At 38.4% G+C, this 21,643-nt stretch overlaps 1 protein-coding gene across 1 annotated transcript in view; it reads right to left on the bottom strand.

The window, feature by feature from the left end:
- Positions 1–275: 275 nt before the first annotated feature.
- Positions 276–21,643, bottom strand: part of LOC114241519 (homeobox protein Hmx) — a 36,924-nt gene continuing 15,556 nt past the window's right edge. Inside the window, exons 3-4 of the mRNA XM_089738800.1 lie at positions 7,751–7,857; positions 276–1,683 (exon numbers count right to left, since the gene is read on the bottom strand). Coding sequence (XP_089594926.1) covers positions 1,043–1,683; positions 7,751–7,857 — 748 coding nt within the window. The 3' untranslated portion in view covers positions 276–1,042. The remainder of the gene's footprint in view (positions 1,684–7,750; positions 7,858–21,643) is intronic.

Below are 21,643 nucleotides of genomic sequence, written 5' to 3'. Positions count from 1 at the left end.
CCCAGTTCTTAATTGTTTGAAGAGTTGGAGTGTCGTCAAAGTTGTGTAAACCTTTGTGTTCTCGAAATTTACGCCGCGCAACGGTTGCCGAATTGTCGTTTTTATAAAACTCGCGCACACAAAACGCACAGTCCGCTCCGGTAAAACGCTCCATCGCGACTAAATTCCCAGAAACCGAAGTTACTCCCCCCGCTTCCCCTGCACCGCTCACGCGCGCCCTGTTCGTTTTATTCAAATTTTACTTTTCAAAGGACTTATGGGCCACCCTGTAGTTTTACACAAATTTATATATCTGTCAAATACAACATTCACCATTCAAAGAAGTGAAACTTTAACAAAAAAAAAATGTCTACGCGCAACATTCAGCCGTGTTTTTATTCAAACAACTTTTTTAAAGACAGGAAAAAACATTACACAAGTATATTTATTTACTTATTAACATTATAAAAGCATATTTTCAGTTCTTCGAATTCCTAATATTTACAAACATTAACTAGAGCCTTACAACTAAATAAATAAAAGTATTATTCGTTAAAACATTCGTTATATACAAAACTGTACACGTTATTACATCGAGTTATAATTTTTTATTTATTTGTACGTTACTTTTTATACCGAAATTATTCACGTCAAAACATCAAACAGCATCACAAAGAACTTGTACTATCCCACACGATTTCAATGAAATACATGTAAGTCTTTTTGCAGAGTTTTTTTTTTCATTATTCAGTTTGGCACGTTGCGTTCAAACAACAATTGAACCGTCAGATAACTTACACAATACAACATTCTATCGTTTCCAAAATGAATAAAACACAAGCCCCCCGAAATGCCTTTTTTGTCGATATCCGATTGAATAAATAAAATGACTAAGCCTACAGCTTTCGTAATCCATACGTATAAGTTTTACAATTCAAACGATTTGGCATTTAACACTCAAAATTCATGACTAGTCCTGCGTTTTTTTTTTTTAATTAAAACACTTTTAATTTAAATACGGTCCGTCCGCTGAGGAGGCCCCGCGAGCGGCTTCAAGCGGACACTATACCAGACTCGAGAGGGGAGCCCGTGACGTCACCGGAGAAGCCGGGAGGGGCTGCAGCTGCTGCGGCTGCTGAGGAAAATAAACTCCGGGCTCGTTGGAGAACTGAGGGTGCATCGGCAACGGCGTGTGCGGGATGGACGTTGGTCGCGACTCGTGATACAGAATCGGTACCCGAACGAGACGTTGCGCAGCGTGGGCCATGTTTGCCGCTTCTAGCTCAGCAGCTAGCTGCCTCTTCCACTTGTTGCGTCGGTTCTGGAACCAGATCTTTACCTGCGTCTCAGTGAGATGTAGGCTAGCCGCTAAGCCGGCGCGTTCGGAGCTGCTCAAATACCGTTTCATGTCGAACGTGGATTCAAGCTGGAACACTTGAGAACGCGAGAAGACCGTGCGCGTTTTCTTCTTCCTCTTTCCTAAATTCGTATTGGGGTCTCGTTTTTCGTCTTTATCGAAATCGTCGCTCTCGTCTATGTCGGGATCGGAGTCCTGAGGGTCTTGCTGCTGCGGGTATAAGGCGGGGTGTAGTCGCGGTGAACGAGGGGACGAACGCGACGGCGACGGAGGAGTGGGAGCTCGTGGCGGACTCCGGGGACGCGGAGATCCACCCGCTGAGCCTTCTTCATTAGCAACGCAATCCTCTGTAACAAGATAATTGAATTTAGCATTAACGATATCTTTTAGTGCATAGATTTAGCCAGCTCACTGCTAACCTATGATAAATGATCACCAGAAGCTTTAAACATCAAAATGAAATTGCTGCCACCTACTAAGGTAGGTAGCTTCGTGTCTGGGTAACCTCATATCTCTTGAGAGAATGTCTTTGAAAGCCTCAGTTGTATTAAATCTTTCAAGCGGCAGAAAAAGAAAGCACCGTACAGTCCATATCGATAACCCCATCCAGCTTAACCTTCTCAAATAAATAATTTTACTAAAATACAACTAAAAACTCCACTATCCGGAATTAGATTAACAAACAGAGGTTCAGATTTCGAAGATATCCTTCGAATTGCGCACCGGTACGCGTTGTCGTTTCAGATTACAAATCAAATCGTGTAATAGTTGTAACATTATATGTTTCCGATCCGCGTCCGCTGTGTCTCTAATGAAGCCCGACAATGCTAATCTGCGCTGATCTGTCGTGCCCTATTGACTTTACACGAATAAAACGCAGTTGCGATATTTATAGGCAACGTTTTAAGTGAAACTCATTAAAATATTAATCAGTTATCAAGCTCGGTCATAAATATTGTGTCCTCAACTAAGAGGCGATTCGAAAAATTGCGATCTTCGACCTTAACATTATTGTTTTTAAAGAAGGTTTTAGTACGGTCTGCGGATAACGTGTTTAAGTGTTTTTGTATGTCTGGCCTAAAAGTTAATTTTTTTATTTTTTTTTATTGCTTCGATGGTTGGATGAGCTCACAGCCCACTTGGTGTTAAGTGGTTACTGGAGCCCATAGAAATCTACAACGTAAATGCGCCACCCACCTAGAGATATAAGTTCTAAGGTCTCAAGTATAGTTACAACGGCTGCCCCACCCTTCAAACCGAAACGCATTACTGCTTCACGGCAGAAATAGGCGGGGCGGTGGTACCTACTCGCGCGGACTCACAAAATAAGTATAACTAACTACTAAGTGTAAGTTTTATAAGGGTAACGTTTATAAAAAGTTTAAAATGAATCGAGGTTGTGAATTTAAGTGCAATCGTTGTAATCTGATACCCCTCGTGTTCATTTATCAAAATCATTTGATTCGTCAAATAAGAAACCACATTAGTGAATTGATACGAAATTAAATTATAATCGCATTAGTAAAAGAAGTAGTATAAAAAAAATTACATACATAAATAATAATTCATCATTCAAAATGAATAGTTTAATTTTATTTAAAAAATCTATTATTAATACTTGGATTAAATCTTTCTCTAATGGCATACCCTCTTTACTTTCGACATGATTTTCATATAACAAGAGTACGAACACAAAAGTTCAAAACGACATTCAAAATAGATTTAATCAATCAAAACCTGTAGTAAGGGTAAACACATGTTATCCAATCAGCTAACAGAAGATCACAATGGAACACAAAATTCGACTACACGTTCGAAATTCAAATTCGAATTCGGAACGCGGTCGCGTGAAACAGGACGTCACCGACATTGTCACAGGAATCACAGCAACAACACATTTCGAATTAAGAATATTGAATCCATTGAAATTTCAGTCAAAACTCTACCGTAACGCTCAGTGTCAATGTCTATATTCCGTTGACTAGATAATTTTTTAACATAAAACAAAGGGTTGTCCAGACAAGCTGAACTGTACACAGTTTAACAATACAAAGATTCGTAGCTCTAGAATACTAGTTAACAAACTAACGATGAGCTCTGTTTTGTTTTAACATAACCTAAATGAACGGGTCACGCTAACTGGACGTTTTGCCGTGATTGGAATTGATTTTAGAAGCCGCGCGTGGTAATCCTTTGTTGGCGCGGAGTTGATGTTTACACGATCGCTTACTACCGTAAGCAGTTTATATGTCGCGTGTACAAACATAGAACTTAGAAGTTTTGTTAGTAAATTCACGATTTAATTGACTAAAATTACGCAATGCATTATTGTATTGTGGGAAAAAGAAAGAGGTCGCAAGAAAAAAGATGATTCCGAATGCACCTTCGGTTGAAAAATTTTTATAATTCGAATATTCGCTGTTTGTTTGTGTACTTTTATAGAATAGTATTTCGTAATGCGAATTTGGCATTGAAATAAACCTTTTTGCGATCATAGTAATAAGTTGTAAAATTATTTGGCAATAATATTTTTGATGGTAGATTTAGGGAGGATTTTTGGCGCGCCAAATGAATTGTTTTGTATGGTTAATTTCATTTCTTTATTGCGTTTTATCAGCCTTTTAGCGTCTACGAAAGTGTATAAGTGTGAGAAAATAAAAAGAAATCACTGAGCGCTCTTTCTCGATTTCCGTCAAAAAGTCCTCCAAATTTTCATTCAAGTTCATCCTAATCGATTACACTTTTCCATTGCACTCTATATTTTTTCTATTGTAATAGAGTACACGTGCATTTGACAATAGAAGATTTTTAATAACTTAAAACTGGCAACAATGGCATCAAAAAAGACGATTGCCGTACTGAAAAGAAATAGTGGCAACAATTCGGCGAAATAGTGCGTAGTGGCAACAAGTCGCGGGCTCCCTCGCACTCGCGCACTGTGGTGATATCTCCTTCCACTACATATCAATAAATTCTGACCACTTAAATTGGTACTAATATGTCATCTCACAGTTGATACTAATAACAAATAAACTAAATACTTTTACTTTTATTGCTTTGATGGGAGACGAGTTCACAGCCCACCTGGTGTTAAATGGTTACTGTAGCCCATATCTACAACGTAAATGCGCCACCCACCTTGAGATATGAGTTCTAAGGTCTCAGTATAGTTACGACGGCTGCCCCACCCTTCAACCCGAAACGCATTACTGCTTCACGGCAGAAATAGGCAGGGCGGTGGTACTACCCGTGCGGACTCACAAGAAGTCCTTCCTACCACCAGTAATTACCCAAATAATAATTTTGCGGGTTTGATTTTTATTACACGCAATTGAGATCATGTCTTGAAGCAAGTGGAACTATTAACATTTGTCTATAAACAACAAGTACACCTCTAACATCAGACGGGATACGAACTAATCTGCACGTTTGCTTTCGAAAAAAAAAAGACGCCTAGAAACTGAAAAAACGTTAACATTAAATTAGATTAGAAATATGTAAACATGTCCGTGTTCGTAAACCCTAAATGTATAATCGAAAAAAAAAACCAAACGAATAATGAAATCGAAAATATATAATCCCTAACAACCGAAGTACCGAATACACAGATGCTGCATTTAAAAAGAAAACCTTTTGTCGATTGCAATCATCACGGCCCTCACTCAATATTTCCTCTCATCTCATAGCCGCAAAGAGCTGAACATTATACGGTTCAATAATAAAATGCGGAAAGGACAAAAAAAAAAATGCGCAGTCATCGCTCCGAACACGGCAAAACCACATTCGAAAATTAAAACAACCGCGACATCACTACCGACACCGATTTTCGCGCGAACGTATTCGAATATGGAACGGAACGGGCGCGACCGCGACGGCTGCAGACCACGGCGCGCGTTAGAGCGAGACCGATGACAGTTTGACGTTTCGTCGGTGTTGCTATACGTGAATAATTGTAGGTGGATGGTAGAAAAGCATTGTTCGGTCGGTTTGGGCCGCGTGAAATGGCGTCTCCTTTGTTTCGCTTCAGATGGGTTTTGGGGGAATTAAACCGAGATGAGGCCCGCTTGATCACTGCTGCTTGTTTAGCGGAAATGTATGTTCGCTGTTCGCCACCACAATTATCATGGGAGTGTGTTTTTAACTAACGAGCTAGGTCGGGGATGGATTTAATAATGTTTATTGTTTGCGGAGATATTCTCTTGCGATTCTTTTATGTTTGAGAGTGAACTGTTATAAAAAAATACACTTTTAATCTGAAGTTAGATTTTTTTATTTTTTTTTATTGCTTAGATGGGTGGACGAGCTCACACCCCACCTGGTGTTAAGTGGTTACTGGAGCCCATAGATATCCACAACGTAAATGCGCCACACACCTTGAGATACAAGTTCTAAGGTCTCAAGTATAGTTACAACAGCTGCCCCACCCTTCAAACCGAAACGCATTACTGCTTCATGGCAGAAATAGGCAGGATGGTGGTACCTACCCGCGCGGACTCACAAGAGGTCCTACCACCAGTAATTACGCAAATTATAATTTTGCGGGTTTGATTTTTATTACACGAAACCTTGAATTACACCACCTTGAAAAATGACGTCAGAGTTTGAACCTTATCGTGTTCCTTTAAGACCCAATTACTTTTGATGGGGTCCTTATATACACTGCACCATTTATCTAATATTCCATCGCCCAAGTAAATAACAGTTATCATCTCGAGCCTTGACTTCAAGCTTCAATATAACCCGCCAGCGCCCGGATCCGCTCTACTAAGGATTTCGGTTATAAAAATCCAAGTAATATGAGCAGGAGACTACGGCTTCGGAAGTGTCGCGGTAATCGATTCGACTGTGCTTGTAGTGTCGGATTACGAACGTGATTCTATAGTAGGGGACCGAGTTTCAGTCGAGTCACGGTCCACAATTAGTTTATCGAATATATTAATGCAGTGGGTTGACATACGAGTCAATCGATTGCGATCGAAATTTTGTTATACCCGATCCGGTGGACCGGATGGTAAACAGTGGATCCTCCCGATCCATTAGCGGTGCTTTAAAGTACCACAAGCACCGGTCATCGTCTTCGCCGAACCCGTCTCTTGCGATGAAGGGCTCGACGAGTAAACCACAGACACAGCCCACTGAGTTTCTCACCGGATCTTCTCAGTGGGTCGCGTTTCCGATCCGGTGGTAGATTCTGCGAAGCACGGCTCTTGCTAGGGCTAGTGTTTCTCAGGTTGAGCCCGTGAACTCACCTAACCGTCCAGACGTAGCTGGAATAGCCCCTTAGGCTATCAGCGGATAGATAGGATTTTTTTTAGGCTAGAGATATAGTACTTTTAGCTCACTTAGATAATCGCTTAATAATAATAAATCGCTTAGCAACTTAGATGGTGCGGAAGCACTTTTAACTATCGGCTGTTTTCCGTACATCAAGAGCACATAATAGTCGCGGCGGAGGCTTTGTCTCCTTAGTCCTTAGGCTTTGACTCCTGAACGTATGAATAGGCAAACAAGACATTATATTTTTTTCCCTCTTGCTTATGAATCATATTTTAACCGACTTCAAAAAAGAGGAGGTTTTCAATTCGGCTGTTTTTTATGTGTGTGTACGTAACATAGAGATGATTTTTCTAGATGAGCATATTTTGATGATTCCTTTTCTTTTTGACCGGCTTTTTATGTGTGTCAGAGATTATTTTACAGTACGATGAACGTTGTCCAGCGTTATAAGTAGGTATACATTGCGCCGTAGAATTTTTTCTAGGAAGCTTACTTATATTTTTAGGGTTGGATCAGCATATATAAGATGTATTGAAGTTCATCCTCCTCTGTTAATGCTACCTATGCTCTATGACGTAATCTTTTTAAATAAATGTTTGAAATGGAATCCTTAATGTCATAATATAGAGTGTATCCTTGCTGATGTCCGTAAGCGACGGTAACGAGATACAATTAATTAATTCAAAAATAAGTTATACCAAATACGCTCTATTAAAAAAGCGGTAGATAGCGGTAGATTTTTACTGGTGGTAGGACCTCTTATGAGTTCACACGGGTACGTACCACAACACTTTTTTTTTTTACCACCACCCTGCCGTGAAGCAATAATGCTTTTCGGTTTGAAGGGTGGGGCAGCTGTTGTACTGTACAAACTGAAACCTCAGAACTCATGTCTCCAGGTGGGTGGCGTCATTTACGTTGTAGATGTATATGGGCTCCGGTAATCATATAACACCAGGTGGGCCGTGAAATAGTTCACACATCTAAGCTATAAAAATAAATAAATAAATAAAAGATACGCCAAACTCTTTGAGATAATTCTTCACCGGAAACCCGATTTCAAAGCCGGCATCTTACGCACCCACCCATATAAGATACTAGTGCCCGTTTTAATGGAAGAAAAAAAACTTTCGGTACCTTTGGGAGGAGAGGCTCGTTCTTGAGGTCGTTGCCAGTACCAGGGAGCTGGCACCAGGCCTCCGTACCGTCCAGCCAGGGCGCTCCACTGCGAGATCAAACCCAATCTGCAACAATATACAATTATCAAAACCGATTTCAGTGTGGAGGCTCTTCAGATATCACCCTCGACGATTACTTGCATTGGAAGGCGAAGACTGAATCTCCCAACCTCTCTCACTAACCCCTCAGTGAGTTCTAAGGTCTCAGTATAGTTATAACGGCTGCCCCACCCTTAAAACCGAAACGCATTACTGCTTCACGGCAGAACTAGGCAGGGCTGTAGTACCTACGCGTGCGGACTCACAAGACATCCTGCCACTAGTAAAACTACTTTAAAATGGTTTGTTCAAATATATTTTTATTTTTTTTCTATACCTTAGATGAATTAGACCAATTTTCGGCCATATCTAGTGTTACTGTTGTCCGTGGACATCAGCAACGTTAATTCCGTCACTCACATTGAGCTCTAAAAGTGACGTTACCTGCTGGAACTTAAGACCACCAGTAAAAGCACTATTACTTTGAAAACATATTAGAAGGACCAAAAATATCCAACCAATCGCAATACAGGAAAAAAACTGAGTAATAAATCACTTAGGGAGTGCTCACGTCGGATCAGCGCGCCTCTGTACCGAACAGGCTTTCTCACTTACTGTATGTCGATATAACTATCGATTGTCGTCCGAACAGCGTTTCCGCACTAGCGGCCGCCTAGGGATGGGAAGTAATTTATCGAAATTTCAACCTTAACTATTTTTATTTGTTTCCTCAAATGAATTAAAATTCTTGTTTTGCAATGAAACAGATTTTTTCTTGTTTCATATATTTTATTAGTATCGAGTATCAGGTAATGAATATATTACATTTTCAAGACAACACGAGTCTTAATCTAGGCGCAGTAAGGTTCGATCTCGCCTGTAGACGGCCGACTAGCCAACCAGAAGCTTGCTGAACAACCTCTCCAAGCCTACGGATGAGATCGCCGTCGCATAGAATACATAGCACACGCGTTCCGCGGCAGACATTATTTATTACAAAAACAAAAATTATCCAATGCAAGTCACGCGTAAACATAGAACCAGCAACAATATATTCATCGTGTACCAGTCAAGGGACAGACGGTCCCACCTCCGGAAGCGACGCTGAGCCCAGAGAGCGCGAGGCAGTGGAAGGAAGGTGAATCGGTAAGTCTTCAGGCACTTATTTCGTTCCTTACTGTACAATTCTAAATGGTGGATAAGTGTTTTATTGGATTTATTTTTTTGGTTCGTTGGTCATGAGGTCGAAATCTCGGTTGCGGTGCATACCAGTCGCCTCACACTTGAAACCGTCACTTGGATCTAGCTAGAATATTTAATAAGTCAATAGATAAAAATAATTTTTTTTTTTACAACCGACCTGGTGCCCGGACTTTTAAGCTGAGGATTGTGGGTTTGATTCTCAAATCGGGTAAACATACGTGCGATGAACTTATGAATAACAATATTTATTATTATTGTTATAATTAGGAACAAACACGCACGGTCATCCGGACTCAATTTAGGATAGGATTCCCTGCGTTATAAGTTTTTTAGTAATTCTTAGACATTGCTATTTTTTAAATCCCTTCACCAGCACCAGCTCTTAACACTATTTTTGATCAAATACAATAATAATATACGTAATAAAAAAAAACCCTAAATATTATATGCAATTAATTCAACAGAATAAAAACCCTTAAAAGATATCTGCGTAGCACTGCTACGACGATCTACGGCGTGCTCTACGCCTACGCGGTCTACGACAAATAATTGACGTAGGCGTAGGAATAAGCTACGTTCTTTTAACCGACTTCAGCTTAAAAAATAAGAGGGTTCTCGATCGGAACAGCAAATATACATTACGACAAAATTTAAAAATACTTAATTTTTGCCGATTACATGGACAGTTTGAAAAAATATACGAAAGTTTTAGTTTGTACATAGAAATTAAAGTAAAAAAAATTAATTGGTTATCTGTAAAGTCGGCTTACGGACGATAGTGTTACGTGATAACGTCAGCAGCAGAACTATTCAAACTGCTAGCTCTGACGTCACGAGAGAAGAGAGATAAATATGTCACAAGTCAACGCTCGGGCCGATCGTGCCTCTCTTATTGTTCCGCGCTGTCGCTTGCACGCTCAGCCCCAGGCGGAATGTGACACTTATTCGTGCGTGCAGCCAGTCATCGACTTATAAGAGGTTATCACGTCAAATTACAGACGTGGAAAACTGAGGTTATACGAACACATTACCTAATTAATGTACAGACACAAAACCTATTATTTTCTAGACACGCACATACAGACACACAAACAGTCTACGCCATTTTATTTTTCATTTAATTTCTGAGTCTTCTAACATATACCGATGTAAATACATGACAGTCGTGGACATTAAATCACTTCCCGTGAATTATATCCGGAAGTAATGTAGCGACAATAATAAATGCGAAATTAAATCGTAAAAGTAGCTTTAATTAAGTCTACGAGGCGTGGGAACCGAAAAAAATACCTATTACCCTAATCGCTGGTAGCTTAAGGGGCTATTCCTGATAATCATAAATCAGCAGGCGAGCTGACGGGCTCAACCTGAGAGAATTGCTAACACTAGCCCTTTTTTTTAACACTGGGGAATCCATTTACGGATACCGGCTTATGTCGGACTCTGGCGCCTCCTGAGAGGAAGAAGGGGAAAAGAGAAGGACCGAGGTCCTCCACCTCCCCCAATTTCTCACAGGAGACTACACCTTGAAAAAGGCGCGCGAGGCACTTGCTCCGCAGAACCGACTACCGACTAAACCCCATCGAGCTCCACCACACTGACTACACGAAACTTACGGTACCGCAGTGCGCGCCGAAGGTCCCGCCTTCGCCGGTACCCGTACTAATGATAAGACGGGATGTCATCCCCTGGAAAATCCCGAAGGATGCTAACACTAGCCCTAGTAAGCGCAGTGCTTCGTTGAATCTACCACCGGATCGGAATCGTGACCTACTTAGAAAATCCGGCGAGAAATTCAGAGGACTGTGTCTATAGAAAAACACTAATAGACTGGCTGTTATATGACAGAATTTAAAAAAGAAAGGAATGTAGTAATGCCACTCGACTGATTACAAATGTAAAATTATGTCTTAATTTGATCACATATGTAGAATGTAAATTATCTGATGAAGCCCGGTCAAGTAGACCCCGGCTCCCGTGAACTCTACATCAGGTGAGCACCACGCTCTATGACCCGTCTAGCAAAAATAGCAAACAACCTATAGCTAAAACTTTGTGTTTTTCAATTCTAATTTTCTTACCGCTTCATAGTTATTATAAAAAATAAATAATCATTTAAACCTTTGCGTAATTACTGGTAGGACCTCTTGTGAGTCCGCACGGGTAGGTACCACCGCCATGCTTATTTCTGCCGTGAAGCAGTAAAATGCGTTTCGGTTTGAAGGGTGGGGCAGCCGTTGTAACTATAATTGAGACCTTAGAACTTATATCTCAAGGTGGGTGGCGCATTTACGTTGTAGATGTCTATGGGCTCCAGTAACCACTTAACACCAGGTGGGCTGTGAGCTCGTCCACACATCTAAGCAATAAAAAAACCTAGTATTGTAGCTATATGAGCAATAATTAAATGACATTATTATAGCTAGAGGGAATGTCTGATCTACAATTAATGTTAAAGTCAAATCACTATGAACCAATCACAATCACACAAGAAAGTATACTCAAGACATATTAATTTGAACTAAAAGAATATCGACTCTGTCACATCACTATGAGTACACCTATTTAACGCTGAGTTTTTTTTATTGTTTATTTATCGATACCGAGCCCAACAATAGCGCATTCGTGGTTTTATCGGTGATATTTTAAAGGGAAACGTTTCTCTGAAAGAGCTAGATTGAAATATTCGCTTCGGTCTTCGATATCCAATGTTTCCCGAGATGTTGACTTATTCTTTATAGATTTATTTTTCGATCCTACTCGCTTTTTTAAATCTGATATATAGTGAATACTAGCTGGCCCGGCAGACTTCGTAGTGCCTCAATAGATAAATAAAAGACCTAAACTTTTGTATGAAATAAACTTAAAACAAACTAAAGGAATCCGTCCGACGGGGGCCACATCAAAGGGAAAACAAAATTGTTATTTTTATTTAATTCCGAGCATTTTCATATTTATCCACCTTTTAAACCTTCTCTGGACTTCCACAAGTAATTCAAGATGAAAATTATCCAAATCGGTCCAGCCGATCTCGAGTTTTAGCGAGACTAACGAACAGCAATTCATTTTTATATATAGAGATAGATGTTAAATAAAAAAGCAAAAAAAAATACGAAAATTATAGAGAGAGAGAGAGAGAGAGAGACAATAAATGTATAAAACACAATTAGGTAAAATTTAAAACCAGTCATCAGGCAGGTATAAGTCCAAAAGAGTTGTTGTTATCGCTAAAAGCTTTTCTGTTCTAGAATTTTCTCGATGCCCGCTTTTTTTTTCAGCACCATGAGTCCGAGCTAGTGATATTTGAAAAATATATTAGCATTGTGCACTTCTTCTCTATATTGTCTATAAATGTGGAAAATTTCATACTCCTCCGTCCGCGCAATTTTCGTAAAAAGGGATACAAAGTTTTTGCTTCACGTATTAATATATAGATGTAAAACAAGTTGCTACTAAACAACTAAGCTAACGGGCTCAATGTAAGGATCCAATCAAAACTTAAATTAAAAGAAAAATATGTTTGTAACGAACAGCCAATTCATTAGCAAACTCCGTGGCCTCGGGCGTGAATCGAAACCCGAAAAAAAAAAACAAGCACAATAATTACCCTTTCAAAAAGTAACCGACGAAAATCAATAAAGGTACTAAAGCGCCGTATTACCACTCTACATTGGCCGGGTAATCCGCGAGAAGTTCCCGGGCGCAAATTCCATTACACGTTTGAAATCGGAACGGCAAGAAGCCGCGGCGTGATTGGTCGGCTCACCACGCCGTGATTGGCCCGCGCCGTGACCCCGCCTCCCTCTGGGGTTATAAAAATCGATGCGCGACGCTCGTGGATATCTTTTTGCTGCGGCGCCGTAGCGCGTCGCCTGACACTTTTCACTTGTTACTAATAATGCCGTTTGTGCAGTCTTTCACGGTTTAAAGTGTTTACTTGTATCTGTTGTCCGTGCAAGCGACGCGGGAGCCTTTTGTTAGTTCAGATAGGGCATTCTCGTTTTAAGAGAAGACTTTATACTATTTTTCCTTGAGATGACACCGTCGTGAACGGGCTTTGAGAGTATCGAAAAGGAATTCTACGTTCAATTATTTGTTGGAATTTGAAACGGATATGTCTTCGGAGCAAGCTTTTCGAATTGCAGTCCGATCATTCGTAAAATTTAGCGTATCCTTCGCACAGGCTGAGCTAAGAGTCGACTTTTTCATCAACAAACCCAATGTCGCTACTAAAGAATAAAAAACAAGAGACACTTTAATCAATCCAAAATAAGGAGAGACAACTCTATCATCAGCAATTCATGAAATACCACAGCTTTACATCTCAATGTGATGTTCAAACAAAATCAAAATCGACTTATAAAAAAAAACCACACGAATTCGAATCACGTCAGGTCCTTGTTTTTTAAGTCTACTTGTAACACCCGACTACCCCCGGAAAGCCAAACATTCCATCAGCTCACATCAAGAGCACTCAAGTAAAATCTTCTAAACCGATAAGTGCCTATTTCACCCTCGTACGCACACATTGGAGTGTGGTGTAAGTGATAAGAACTATACTTAGCAAAACAGCGCCATCTGTGTTCTTAATCTGGTACTATTTAAGCAAATACATACGCTACTTTTAAACATGTCCGCATGTAATTAGTATAGGCTTTTTGAGACCCAAAACAAGAGTTAAATCAAACGAAAATTAAGCTCAATTTGAAACGGTAAAGATTAAGCAATGCTTCATTTTAATCTGTAAGCTTTGTTAGTGATTTAATGGCAAACCGCAAACTCGGCTATTAGCTGAACAAAAGCGTCAACTCGACTTATAAGTAAAGATAGTTTTGTAACAACTAAAACTGGTTGAGGAAAGAATGGTGAAGGAACATCATCTTTCTGCTTAGTGTTGTTTGTTTACCATTTCGATGCTTGAAAAGCAAATGTGACTAAGCGACAATAGCTGCTTTGTACATAAATAATAGGCAATAACCATATTCGATGCGCAAAAAATATATATTTCTAGGTCTATTAAAATCAATTCAATCCTACAGCTACTAGCTAGATTCTACTACAGCTAGATTCGTTAAAATAAATTTTGTTTTCAGGTATTTCAACTTTAAATTAGTCTACTGTAAAGTTCACGCAATGTCGCTTAGTCACGTTTGCCTTTCAAGCATCGATTTCCATTCTGTTGATTTATATCGTGTATTTAAGTATATAGATTTAAGCATACATATGGACAGGGAGATATAGGGACAGAGAAAGCGATTTTGTTTTATACTATGTAGTGGTATCGAGGGGTAAAGAGCTATTTGATTTTAGCGACATTATTACAACTTTACAGGAGAGCTTTTAGGTTTTATCATAACAAAAAACTTCTTCAACTATTTGGATAGAGTAACTTAATTAAAAATATCGAACTGTCGATGTTAATCACAAATAAAACGAACCTTTAATTACAAAGATAAATGTCGCGTATTAAGGGAATAGGAAGCTTTAATGAAATAGCTATCCACCCCTCGATATGTATTTTCTTGAATAATGTCCATAAAGGTTTGGTCTCTATCTTAATAGACCACTCTAAGTATTGTAAATGATATTAGACTCCAACATACCTGCTGTGTATTTTTCGAAATTTCTCTAAATAAAACGGTTGTCTGGAAGAGATCGCTTTTAGCGATAAGACCGCCTATTGCACGATTGTACTTTCACTGGACACTGGATTTATGTCGCCGGAGACAAAACAAAATGGAAATTTTTGGAGGAGGTCTTAACCTGAGAAGGGTCCATGCATATAGTAATTAAAAATATTAACATAAATATCTTTAAAAATAAAATAAAAAAATGTATTAATTGCATGGAATAAAGGCCTTTTTTATTTATTTACTTATATTCTATCTCTCTCCCTCAAAACAAAAAGCGACTAAGATTTTTAAAGGCGTACTTAATGTCATAGGCATTCTCTGACAGTCTACCTTAGGGGAGTGCAGAGATGAATGAACCTTGGTAGGTATAATGTTATATACATAATATTTATAGATACAAATGCAAAAATTAATATCAATTAGGTGACTCAAATTAGATGTGCCTTGCAGCAGTAACGCGTTTCAGCTTGAAGGGTGGGGCAGCCGTTGTAACTATACTTAAGACTTTAGAACTTATATCTCAAGGTGGGTGGCGTATTTACATTGTATATGCCTATGGGCTCCAGTAACCACTTAACCCAGGTGGGCTGTGAGCTCGTCCACCCATGTAAGTAATAAAAAAAAAAAATTTTTTTGACGAGGGACCCTTAAGTAACAATTCGCTTGTCGCTTGCACCAAACTAAATGGTTTGAAAATTATTTATATAAACGAAGGCGAAGTCCGGGTTGCGAGTCCCCCAGCCTGAGATTCAAGGCGGATCCGTGCATCTCTTTAGTATTATTAGCAATTACTCAATCGGTTACAGAATGTATTTCTTTACATTTTTAAGGGCGACACATCGACGTAACACAGTCTTATTTGTTGGCTACGATTTTTTTTATAATCAATAGACCTTACTACTTTACAACCTTAGCGTTAAATGGTTATGGGAACTCAAATAAAACTGTAATTTTTTTATTGCTTAGATGTGTGAATAAGCTCACAGCCCACCTGGTTTTAAGTGGTTACCGGAGCCCATAGACATTTACAACGTAAATGCGCCACCCATTTTGAGATATAAGTTCTAAGGTCTCAGTATAGTTACATACTGGCAACAATGGCATGCAAGAATCCAACTGCCATACTTGATAAAAAAAGAAAAAGCTTGGCTATATTCTATATACAATATAATAACAAAAAAAATCCATTTTTAAGCCTGCTCTTGCACCAATGTCTTTATGGACTACATAAGAAAATGAACATTCCTAATCTTTAAAAAATATCATTTGCAATATTACAAAATCGGCCCAGATATTTTCATTTACCACATTCCTTATAAATCCGAGTGTATGGGAACACCCAACTGATCCAACATTATGTGTTTTGTGACTTATTTACGACCTACCCCTGATCTGAGGGTAAAGTTCACCCCTCTTTTTGAGGGATCAAACTTACCTTTACAACCCCTGCTGTAACGTTTTTACGACGTAAATCTTTAGTCTATGGATACACAGGGGATTTTTTTTCCGATATATAAAAGCAAACGTGTTTTGTTACCAAACTATTTCTGTTCATAAAAATAATAAAAATAAATAAATTGCAACAAAAAAATTATCATCTTCAACTGTGTCTTACTTTAGAAGTGGCTAATTTTAATTTTCTATGTAGTTATTAGATTTTTGTAAAGCCATATTAACGCTTTAGTTAGGTAATATATAATTTATTTTGCAAAAGAAGTGTTTTAAATTGATATTTCTTGTGGGCGTTTAGAAATATGGACCCTAAGTGTTCGTAAAGAAGGTGGAGTATGTATCTACATATTATTATGCATATTTGAATATCTCAAGATAAATTCTCTCCGACGTGCATTTAATTGACTACAGCCGTAGTTAAAGGAAAATTAAATTAATAAAAACGAAGTAGGTATTGAAATTTTATATTCCGTGTCATTAAAGTTACCTATTTGAAGCAAAAATAGGTAATTAATGCTCCCAAAATACTTATATATAAAGTGTCATGAATACTAACCAAATAATGTATGTCTTAAAGAATGTGTAATCTGTTTTAAAGATACGTTATTTAGCATAATATTTCCTGTTATTAATTGGAGCGAAAATGTAAATAATACAATTGAAGTAGTAAATATATGCACACAAATAAATTAATGAAACAAGTAGCCTATAATAATAAAGCAACTTAATTTTCATGTATATACAAAAATACATTGATTTAGTTTGGCGATTGAGTGTTTCTAAAAATTAAAATGTGCAATCGGTAGCTTATTATGCATTTTTTATCGTTAAAGTTGCAAAAAAGTGGAGGAAAACTTCTATCTTCCCATCTCTAGATGTTCCAAAAATTTCTTTGAGGTCTTAGTACCTAAATTTTTTGCCATTAGGTATACAAAGAGGACCCAATGGCGGATCCAGGGGGAGGGTCATGGGGGTCATGACCACCCCCTGAGCTGGGTCCAGGACTTAGGTGGACCACTAATTGAATATAATAATTTTATTTATATATTTTGTCACCATACAGATTTTATGTAACTACATACCTTCAATATTTAATTAATTTAATATAATATAATAACTTTGTATAATGGCAAACGTTTGGGAACGAACGCATCTAAATTTGACTATGTGACCCCCTCCTGGCGCCAAAACTGGATCCGCCCTTGAGAGGACCAAAGATGAAGAAGTGCATTTAAAAAAAACGCGAAACTGATTATAATCACGACAAGAACAAGTTTAGTTTACTGAGTGAAAATTCATCTGACGTCAACGTCCGCTTAAATATAAATTAAAGCAATGTAACTAATCTGTAAGATAAGCTCAGAGTAACGAGGAAGAAAAAAAACACAAATTAACTTTTCATTCTAAAGTTACTAAATCACGCCCCTGGCTCAAAAGAAGCTGAGCCTGTTAAAGACGAGAAAAAAAAAAGTTAAGTAACGCAAAATGGCGGACAGAATGACAGATCGTTTACAGCCAAACAAAATGTCGCGCGATGTTGGAAGATGTTTAACAAAGTCTGAAAACATTTGTTAAAATTTTAATCATAATGAATTAATTCTGTTCGGTGTTTAATATTGAAAGTTATTAATAAATTACGTAATTATGTTTTTCAGTTAGCCTTTAGATCTGCGGGGATTTTATTATTGTTAAAAGTAAGTTATTTTAATATTACTAGTGAATTATTCAGTGATTAATTAATTATTTAGTAATTATATCAGTCTGTTTTCTCAAAAAATTTCATTCTTTTACGAAAGCCCAGAAGTATTTCCTTTTTTTGAAACTTGAATCTTTTTAATTTTCAATAAAATTAAATCCAAATGACGCATATACAATTTCAAATGGAAATATTTAGTCCATCAATGGAAAATATATAGGTACGACATGACACTGAGAGGTACTTGTAATAGAAGTCGAAGAACTTGAAGTTGTCGTGGCCTCAAGATCTTCCCGATCCATTAACGGTACTTTTAAGTACCACAAGCACCGGTCACCGTCCTCGTCGAACCCGTCGCTTGCGACGAAGGGCTCGCCGAGTGAATTAACCCATAGACACAGCCCACTGAGTTTCCCGCCAGATCTTCTCAGTGGGTCGTGTTTCCGATCCGGTGGTAGATTCTACGAAGCACTGCTCTTTCTAGGGCCAGTGTTAGCAACACTCCCGGTTAGAGCCACGTGAGCTCACCTACACATCAAGGAGAAGCTGAAATAGCCTCTCAAGGCTATCAGCATAGGTAGGGAAAAAAAGCCGTTATTTAAGCCGATATTTCAATGCAACTAATAGATTAAGACTGCATAAGCGTCACGTCCATTTAAAAACTCATCGAGCCCAGAAACTGTCTACAAATCTAAATAAAAAAAAAAAACTTATATAACAAACAAGAGAATAAAAACAAACGGATCTAACAAAGGCCGCCCGAAAACCGTCGAAGCGTCATGTCAAACAACTCCACAGAATACACCCTAATTTGTTACCGTACACCACTAGTTTACCCCATTTACGGCCGTTTATGCCCCTTGTAGGACAGATAAGAGGGTTTCAGCGAATGTCCCGCCTGATTAGACGGGTAATGATGTTTCTCCCGGCATTAAACGGATAGACTCGACGTTGCTCAGGGATTCGTTGGATTTTCGCGGTCTTTTCCCGTTCATCTTTTAGTTTATTTTGCGTAGTATAGAAGGTAGTCGATGCGGAAAATCAAGGCGATCTTTTCAATTATTGCACGTCTAAATAAAACCGTTAATGTTAACGTTTAAAATGCATACATTTAATGTAACTTTTTTATCGTTGTTATATTATTATTTCCGACGTTTCTAATACTAAACTAACTGAGAACTAACATTTGGATCAACATTTAAAATATCTACCAACGCGAACACAGGGAAGTATTTGATATGTCAGAAATAATATAACAACTATAATAAAGTAAAAGTACATTTATTTAGATCCACGACGCGCGAAAACTGGAAAAAAAACCTTCAGGAAAGATATATTAGCCATATATATTTTATGAGCTAGTGTAAGTTTTAGTAAGTCTACCTGCCTATTTATACCACGATAAATATCTTTATTTTACCCTGTAGGTGCGCTATAATGGTCTAAGTCTTGCGTTTGCCTTTTTAAGACGGTTTTATTAGCTTGAATTTTTCGATTATTTCTATGTTTTTTTATTGTTTGGGCTGGAGATTTTCTACCATCTGCGTACGTAGGTAGGGTTTTGGAATACTTTGACCACATTGCCAGAAAGGTTGACGGCAACTTGGAGAAGATGATGGTGACTGGCAAAGTGGACGGAAAAAACCACAAGGTAGAGGCTTGATACGTTGGACTGACCAGATCCGTACTACTCACGACACCACAGTTCAAGATGCTCTACACTCGGCGGCAGATATGACCAAAAAATATTGTTGCGAGTAGGTGGTCACGATCCTCAGCATTGAGGAAACCGAAGCGAGTAGGAGGAGAGGAAAAGGGCTGGAGAATCCACTACCCACCTGCTGGTATTTGGCTACCGAAGCCCATAGACATCGTGAATGAGGTCACCCAATTTAAGATATGAGTTCTAAGTCTCAGTTCTACAGTACAACGGCTGCCCTACCCTTCATACCGCAACGCATTACTGCTTCACGGCAGAAATAGGTAGGGTGATGGTACCTACGCGTGCGGACTCACATGTCGCCCTAACACTAGTATACAGCTAAATATTTCAACGTATGTTTCTCGAGTTTCAAGACGAGCAACTTGAAAAATTCCAAGCGTAACAAAGACTGTTAATAATACAATACGTAAATACTTTGATCTATTGTCTTGAGTACGATAAAAAGTATATTTATATAAGTATACTTTTCGCTATACCTCATTCAATACAGGTCGTATAAAATGGAAATCTATTATGCTCGATAACGAAGTTAAAAACTTCAGTGAAGAACAAACGAAAGCTCAAGTTTCTCGAGCGGCTGATAGCTTGATGAATATTACCACAAAGTTTCATTACATAGTTAGTGAGGCTGGGCTTAAAGCGATCTCTTTATGGTGCTGCGCTTACATTCACATTATTATAAAGCACTAATCAATACCAGTCGCTGTAACTAGCGCTGAATGTGAGAAACACAACGCTCGTAGAACATGCCCCAAATATAATTCGTTTATTTGGAAGACAAACGATGCAAAGTATAGTAATGGCTAAAAGACTGGTGGTAGGACCTGTTGTGAGTCCGCGCGGGTAGGTATCACCACCCTGCCTATTTCTGCCGTGAAGCAGTAATGCGTTTCGGTTTGAAGGGTGGGGCTGCCGTTGTAACTATACTTGAGACCTTAGAACTTATATCTGAAGGTGGGTGGCGCATTTACTTTGTGGATGTCTATGGGCTCCAGTAACCACTTAACATCAGGTGGGCTGTGAGCTCGTCCGCTCATTTAAGCGATAAAAAATAAAATAAAACCTAGAAATTATTAAATTTTAATTTGAAAGTCTCTTTCGTCCGAACAATCTCGAGCAGCGCTCAGCTTAATAGTGACTCGCATTCAAGTGAATCAGTACAAGGAAGTGACCCAGTGATTCGCCTTCAAGTGATAGCGTCTAAGTAAAGGCAGCATAGATTAAGTTGAACTAATGGGCGGGCGGTGCGGTCGGACCCGATCGATTCCGGACATTATTCCACCGCAACGGTTACCTCAAGTGGACGAGCAATGGACTGCGAACCCGATAATCATTTACGTCGGCAAATTTTGCTTTTAAAAAACTTTTATTTTTAACTAGCCGACCCGGCAGACTAGTGCCATAATCGATAAATAAAAGACGTAAACTTTTGTATAAAATAAATTTAAAACAAACAAAAGGAATCTGTCCGTTGGGGGACACATCAAAGGGAAAACAAAATTGTTATTTTTATTTAATTTCGAACATTTTCATATTTATCTACATTTTAAACCTTGTCTAGACTTCCACAAATAATTCAAGACCAAAATTAGCCAAATCGGTCCAGCCGTTCTCGAATTTTAGCGAGACTAACGAACAGCACTTTATTTCTATAATATATTATATGGATGGATAGATAGATAGATAGATAGATACGTCGCGATATTGAAAATCGCTGTTTTAGTTCGCGTACCTTTAAAACGCGTGTTTTATCATCTTCGCTTTATTTTACTAATATTATAAATGTGAAAGTTTGTAAGAATGGATGTATGTTTGTTACTCTTTCACGCAAAAACTATTGGATGGATTTTTAAGGCATTACCGCCAAAATAGTGCACCATAGAAAATGATAATTTATTAAGTTGATCCTTACATAAATCAAAATAAAAATACTTTTATCGCATCTGGTATTTAAAGACGTTAGTTAAACTTTGCCTTTTACACTACACCATTTGGACAAATATTTGTATAGTTGTGACTACAAGCAACTGAGTGGGCGATAGAAAGATGAACTGAGAAAATTCAATAAAATCTATATCTCTATATATAAAAATGAACTGCTGTTCG

The sequence above is a fragment of the Bombyx mandarina genome, chromosome 26, assembly GCF_030267445.1.
Source record: "Bombyx mandarina strain Sakado chromosome 26, ASM3026744v2".
Classification (NCBI taxonomy): Eukaryota; Metazoa; Arthropoda; class Insecta; order Lepidoptera; family Bombycidae; genus Bombyx; species Bombyx mandarina.
The sequence above is the reverse complement of the archived record's forward strand: the minus strand, read 5'-3'. Positions and strand labels throughout refer to the sequence as shown.